The 7,670-nt window shown below is 31.1% G+C and overlaps 1 protein-coding gene across 1 annotated transcript; it reads left to right on the top strand.

The window, feature by feature from the left end:
* Positions 1–6,685: 6,685 nt before the first annotated feature.
* On the top strand, positions 6,686–7,670 carry LOC110617927. The gene has a single exon (XM_021760928.2). The coding sequence runs from the start codon at positions 6,825–6,827 to the stop codon at positions 7,386–7,388; it is 564 nt and encodes a 187-aa protein (XP_021616620.1). The 5' UTR covers positions 6,686–6,824; the 3' UTR covers positions 7,389–7,670.

Genomic DNA, 7,670 nt, shown 5'->3' with positions numbered 1-7,670 from the left:
GAAGTGTATTTATTAAATTCAGAAGAGGAAGATGTGTGAATGAAACAAGTAGATAATAGTAGAAAAGTGTAAAGTACAGGTACAGCTATACAGATGTTGATTGCTGTTCAAACATTTAATAGTATCATACAAAAATTTACCAATAATTTTTAAAAGGGTGTCTCTATGGAATTAGAGAAGGTAATCAAATATATTGGGCGTAGTTTTAAGAAATTTTAGAATATAATTGCTAAACAATTCGCATAAACTTTATGCGAATCTTATTATTATTTGTGATATGCGATACATATGATAGGTGATAAATTCTCACATTTTGAGATATTATTCAACAGTCTGGATGTGCAGTATGTTGTGGTCCTCTCTTCTCTTCTTGCAGAATGTATGTTGTTCATGAGGCATCTTGTCTATTCACCCCACCCACAACTTCTTTTTTTTTTTTTTAAATGTGTATTAATATTCTTTACTGAAAAAGGAGGAGGAGAAAGAAGAATGGCAATATCTGGGGACAGTGCAGAGTTGTTTTTCAGGCATCATCAGTGGGTAGATTCTTGGATTTATTTCCAAGGTAACTTTTATGCATAAACTACTGAGGGTACATGGAATCAATATATTAAAAATTTGAGATGAGGAATTTTATCTTGAAGCAGTTGGGTCCATTCTTTATTATACGTATAAATCTAAAACAATTGAAGGTATAGCAATTGGTTCAGAAAGGCTTATCTAAAGGTCATCTTTTCGAATAAATGGGCGACGAGTGTGCTCCAGAATCCTTTCCCCAGATCCTTTGAAAGCTAATTTAGATTTGTCAAGTTCCAAGTCCCTTTCTCCTTCTCCTCTTCTCTAAATAATATAAACAACTTCTCATTTAATTACAATCTATTTTATAATGAAACACTGATTTTATATAAAAATATTTTTTAATATTACACAAAGTTCATCTTCAAAAACTATAACCCTTTTTTTTAATAAAATTGGTTTTTTAGTAACTTGTCATATGATATTGTACACTTTTCCCTAAGAAAAAAAAAAAGAAGTTAACATGTTCATCTAATTTATTACTCAACCAAGATATCAAGAAACCAAAGTTCAGTAATATTCAGCTATGTTAGCGCAAACCTAGACCAATTCCTGAGATTGGAAAAGGGTAAAAATTTATATATATATTTTTTGAATAAAAGTTTTGTTGTAATATCTCTGACCTGGCTCAGTCTGCTCAAATATGGGCTGGGCCTATGAGTTTTAAGTTTATAAACGCCATTTTAAAAATTAATCATAGGATTACTAGGTAATTTGAATTTTAGTGGAGATCTAATATGGGAGATCTTGCTTCAATATTCTTAATTATAAAAAATTATATAATAAAACGCTAATACATAGTATAAATAAGTCAACAGTAAATAAATAAATACTAATTAATTATTATATTTTTAAAATTATTCACCCATATTATTAGATTTTATTTATTTAGTTATTTATATTTTATTAATTTATTCTTCGACCACGTAATTGATTGCATGTGATATGACCGCTTCAGTGCATAATTGCTTCTTAATTATCCTGTTTCCTTTGTCGGTTCTTCCTGCCCACTGTGGGCGTCATCCACTCAGATTCTGGGCTCGTGGGTTTTAATTGTAGTTGGAGGGAAAGAGTTCTTTTTCTTGGTGTCTCAACCGTGCGTGGATCCTCCCTCGGTCCTATTTCTCCTGATAATTGCTGGGGGTAATCATAAAGATTAGGCGACAAATAAGCCTAGTCGTGCGACTCTGGGTTTATAGCTGCAAAGGACGCGGCAGTGAGAAATGATATCTCAACTCTGAGATGGTACTCAATACATTAAGGCTATGAAGCTGATCTTTACATATTTGTCTTTTGATTCTTTTTTATAACACAGAGGTTGGGTTTGCTGTTTAATCTTGAGATCCAGCTTGTTGCTTAGTTATATTTTATTTTAGTTTGAAAGAGTTATTTTTCTATTTCTGAGATGATGGTTGGAAGCTGCGAAATGATGAGCAGGAGCACTGCTGCTGGGCTTCCTCTTTCAGTTGTTTTATCTTTTTTCCTTTTCTTAAAACAATTATACGATAATAGATTAGTTTTTTTTCCCCTTTAATAATCCTTAGTAATAAATATGTATATTCAACATATGGAAAGAAATAAGTTAGATGATGAGATGACTGGATTGGGACCAAACACTAAGTAAGTTGGTTGCGTGGTCTCCACTACTACATGTGTATTAAAAACACATGAGATAAAAGCTTTTATATATTGGAGATGATATCTCATAAGAATCTTCATCTACCCAATTGGTGTAAAGTCTTTTTGCCTCTTTTGGATTTTTGTTAGCAATGCAATTTATCATGTCTCAACTGACCTTAAGCTAAACACATCCATCTTTTCTTTTTTTTTTTAAAAAAAAAGATATAAGTGTTTAATTAGTGCACATAGAAAAAGCAGGTGACCCCATCATTATAAGTAGTCATCCAACAAAGTGAAAAGCCAGCTACAACTTTTAGTGGTGCCAACTGCCTAGTGGGTTTCATTGAAATCCTCCCCTTTCCCCTTTTCCTTTTGTTGCCCAGCTTAATGGCCTCTTTGTAATCCCATTCTTCCACTAATTGCATACCCAAAAACATGGAGTATTCCATTTCTTGTGTTCTTGTCTCCCCCCATCTAATCTAATCAAATCAAATATAGATTATGACAAGTGTATATACATATATAGTAGTGAAGAGAAGAGTATAGAGTTTAGAGGCCTTTTCTGTTTTGCTTTTTGATGGTGTAGCTTTTTCAAAGATCTTCTCAAGATATGATAACTTCATACTTAGCAGTCTTCACCATTAAATCAATCCCATATGAAAACCCTTCACCACTAATCATAGAAAAAAAATAATAATAAGAAAATGTATTCGAATAAATAAAGCTTGATGTGAACGGCATAGAACAATGAATGGAAACCAAATAACATATTATATTACCTAGATTTAATCTTTGATTTTGACAAACGACATGTTTTATTATTATTTTTCTCTATGATGTGTATCTTATAAAATCAAAGCTATAGTTCCCTACGGTGCAAGTATCTTTTAAAATGGTCAATAATAATAAGCTTAAACATCCCTTAATCAGGCTTTGTGGCATATGGTGATCCAACGGTCAACTCATAAGGGCACTTGTTCCTATCCTGGTTCTTTGTTCTTGTTGAGTGGCGAATCTCAAGGGCGAAGGATTTGGGAATTGGATTTATTCTACATATAAACTACATTAAAACATAAGCAGATGGTCACATCAATTTTTAATTAATTAATTTATTTATTTTTATATGTGTATAGTAAGCTGTTATTATCAAAATTAGTGATGTCATATCAATTTCTGAGGATGGGCCTATCCTAGTGGGATTTTAGGATTGATGTTAGCTAGGCCTCTTTTATTTAATAATCAATTAGGGTTAGGGTTTGTCATTGATTGATTATGCACCCCCTTTTCTATATGCTAATCATATACTTGTTTTTTTTTCCAAGTAATGTCCCAAGGATATTTCATGTTTGATTATATATCTCCTCAATTATTTTTCATTGACATCTCCCTTAAAAAATATAATTATATATAATTTTTATTTGAAAATAAAAGTATTCCTTATCAGAATATTGCATTAGCTGAAACAGATAAGTTTGCTTCTTGAATGTAAAGGCTGGATCTCACAACATTAAAAAGCAATTGGAAGTGGATATTTAATTATTTCTTAATCTTTAATTATATTGTAAGATAGTGTATTTTGAATTGCAAATCCCAAAATTACAGCAACAAATTTAATTGACGTTGATAAAATAAATTTGAAAATTTTCTTATAATCAAAATTTAATTTTCTTTTTAATTGAGCGAAGAGATTAATGAAGGAAAATGGGTGAAATACCTAAGCAATCATCATAGTTGAACCCTTTTTAAACTACTGAGAATGGTCCATTTGCCAAGTGGTTGAGGCACCATCCATCATAATAGAAACTTACAACTAAAATTTCATATACATGCCTTTGGCATCACTTCTATAATAATAATAATAATAATAAAATTGTAGCCAGCTAACATGAACAAAGCAACAATGAGCCACCATTGGGTATTAATTTGTAATAGTTGGAAACCCTAAAGATCCTCAAAATTAAAATTAGGTACACTTACCACGTGCAAGGCACTATCACGTACTTTCCTTCCCCACCTCCAACTCTTCACATGGGATACCTTCCTGCCTTATTAGCTAAGATGAGATCTTTTTGTTAAAAGGCACATGGGATCTCTCTACCAATCTGCCTTAGAAATTAAAATGTGGTCTCCCTCCTAATGACGTTTTAGTCTTAATTTATTTATAACTTGTATTTTTGGGCACACCTCATTTACAAATGAAGACTCTGCCAGTTGTAGATCAATTAAATGCTCTTTTATGTATTAATGAATTAAAGAAAACAGTGTATCCATCCAGTCAAACTAAAACTTTACAATTAAAAAAGCATAATTATGGCGTGATCCAGCAATGCCTAGACCGTCTCCAGACACCACCATTTCAAACAACCAACTTTGCTCTCTTTCTCTCTCTCTCCATTTTTTTAATCTTCACTGTTACTTGAGAGAGATTATGTCAATTTGCACGACATTATTATTATTATTTGTAATCTAATCTTTTGGTGGATTTATTTTTTAATTTTTGAATCTTCTAGAGCAGACCATTTTATATATTTAAATTACTATTGTTTAGTTTTTAGTATTTTATAATCCTTGCTTCAGATACGACATTATTATTATTCGCAAACGTTGAAGACATTTTTAAAAACTCAAAAATAATATTCTTCTTAAATATAATGATGTTTAAGTATTATAAAATTGTTTAATTATTTTAAGTAAACATGTTTTGTAAATTCCGTTGATCCCAGTTTATAATACTATTTTGTCGGGGATATATAATTGCATTTATATTTAATTATTGTAGAAAAAAAAAGAATATGAAACATTTTAACAAATTAAATTTTTTGATAATTAAACAAAACATATTAAATTAACAATTCAAAATAATTAACAAATATTTTTAAATTATTATTTTAAAAGATTAAAACAAAATTTTTAAATTATATAGTAAATAGGTTCTGAGTGACCGGTTGCATGTGAAAATAGAAAAACTAGCATGGGGTTATCTTTAGATCTCACTTTGAATCATAAATTTTACAAAAGCAGTTTTCAAAACTAAGCTTGTATTATAGTTGCACACTTGAAACTTGTGAATTAACAGCCAAAAAAAAAAGGTGAAAATGAAATCTGGGAATACATCCTTGAAAATTTTTAGATTTTTAAAAAATTAATAAGAAAATGGGGATTTTTCTGAGGACTTGAAGTCAGAATCAGGGAAACAAAAAAGTACCGGAATTAATTTTTTAATAATAATAATAATAACAAAAGTATTTCTTTTTTTCTTTTTTTTTGGTTATATCGGAAAGAAAAAGCAATTCCTCCTCCGCAGCCTGCAGTCTGCACCCTCAGCAGCCTTCCGAGATTCTCTTCCCATTTACATTTATGCCCCTCCTTTTGTCACTTTCCCGTCGAAATCTCTGCATAAATAAGGTTATCTTTGGTCAAAAGAACTTTCTTTTTAAATCTATTTTTTAAAAATTAATTTTCAACAAATTAACTTCATGAAATTTATGACGATATATATGTACTTTTTATATAATCTTTTAATAAATATTTTAAAATTATATAAAATAATTGTTTTCATAGTATAATTTAAAGTATGTTAAATTTAAAAAAAGAAATTAATAAATTCTTATATATAACTTACCAATACTTCTCAAAAAGTTTCTTTTTTTGATAAACTAAAAAAAGGAGAGTTTTTGCACTTTCTTCATATGAGATCTAAAAATAAAATTGATATAAATTTGTTAATATTTATACAATTATTAAATTACATATTTCTATATGATTAATTAAAATATTTAAGGAATATATTTTAAATAGAAATATAAGGTTCAATTATTATAATTTTATTAATTAATTAATTATTAGGTATCTTCCCCTTACACGCTCATCCCGTGCTTTAAAACCATGTCCACTGTTCCTTTTTCTGGTGCATTAAAATAGGAAGTTGTCAACATGTAATTATAATTCTAAGTTACTTTTTAATTTAAAAAAACTGCAAATGTCAAGTTGATTCAAAATAAAATAATAATTTTCATATCTCAATCAAATGTGTAATTTTTTTTTTTCAACTTTCTTTTACTTTTTATATAATAAACATCTCAGCTGGAATATTTAAAAAGAAAAAAAGAAAAAAAGAAAAAAGAAATTTTGTACTTATGCAGTTTTATCTGATAAAGGAAGGGGAGGACCACTGCTGTAAAACAAAACAAAATACTTTTTAAAGAGATCCGTCACTTGTACGACCCGCCCCGCCCATGACTCTTCTCCCTCTTCGCCTCGGTTTTCGTTTTCTTCGCTTTTCTCCCGCCTCTGATATCCACCACTCATTCTCCTTTTCTATCACCAATCTTTATGCAATCTCATATCCAACGGTCATGATTTCATGCGCACCATCTCCCTATGAGGCTTATTTTTTTAAAAAAAGCATCTCTCTCTCAACATTAAAAGAAATCGCATTAAATATTTTTAGGTTTGTTTGTTATTTATTTATTTTATTTTTTTTCTCATTTGACCCAAATCTCCACTTTGCTCCTCCTCTCTATATAACCCTTTCCAACCCCCTTCTCTCTCATCATCTGACCCTTTCGCTTCCGTCTCTCATCCTTTCTCTCTTATTTCTGTTTCCAAAGTAAATCTAACTCCATCTAATGGCGGAGACACCATCCAAGCGCCTCAGAGATGAAGCTCAAATAGAAGATGTTGTTGTTGATGAAACTAATAAGCGCCATAAATCATATAACCACATACTCTCTCTTCTTGAAGAAGAAGAAGATGAGCCAACCCAAGACCTGTCTTCTCTCATCACTACCCTTCAGCAAGAACTCTCCTCTGAGTCTACCTTCGACGACCCTTTTTCTTGTCCCACCACAGCAACTGTTCAAGAAAACCCTACTACTGCTGTAACAACCAGCGTAGAAGACTGCCCATCATCCTCTTCTTCTTCTTCGTCTTCTTCTACCTTGTTCAAGGAGGATGAGGAAGATGATAAGGAAAGAGTTATAAGGCATCTTCTTGAAGCATCTGATGACGAGCTTGGGATTCCAAATAGAGAAGCTGTTTGTAGTGTTGAAGATGTCTACGGAGAAGCTCTTTTTAGTAGTGGCAATGAGTTCAATGAAGTGGATGGGTTCTCCCTCTGCAATGGGTTGTGGGAATTTGAAGATGCTAACGCCAACTACTATGCCTTGTTGCAATCTGAACTATTCCTGTAGCTAGCCAGCGTTTTTTTTATCTAATTTGGGGGAGAGGGGGGGGGGGGGGTTGGAACGAAAAGTAAAGAAATAGTGTGGGGTTGAAAAGATGAAAAAGTAAGTGGGAGGAAAATATAAAATTGGAAACTATTTTTAGGTTTCCTTTTTTGCCCCCTCTTTTTTTTTCTTTGTAAAGAATGTCAACTAGCCCTTACCCTCCTTTAATTTCAAATCTGAAAATGATTAAAATGTAGACCAACAAAATATATTCCTCACTATATATTCAAATTTCTTATTTTTCCA

Source organism: Manihot esculenta, chromosome 1, assembly GCF_001659605.2.
Source record: "Manihot esculenta cultivar AM560-2 chromosome 1, M.esculenta_v8, whole genome shotgun sequence".
Lineage (NCBI taxonomy): Eukaryota > Viridiplantae > Streptophyta > Magnoliopsida > Malpighiales > Euphorbiaceae > Manihot > Manihot esculenta.
Note: the sequence above shows the minus strand (reverse complement) of the source record. Positions and strands in the feature narration are given on the sequence as shown.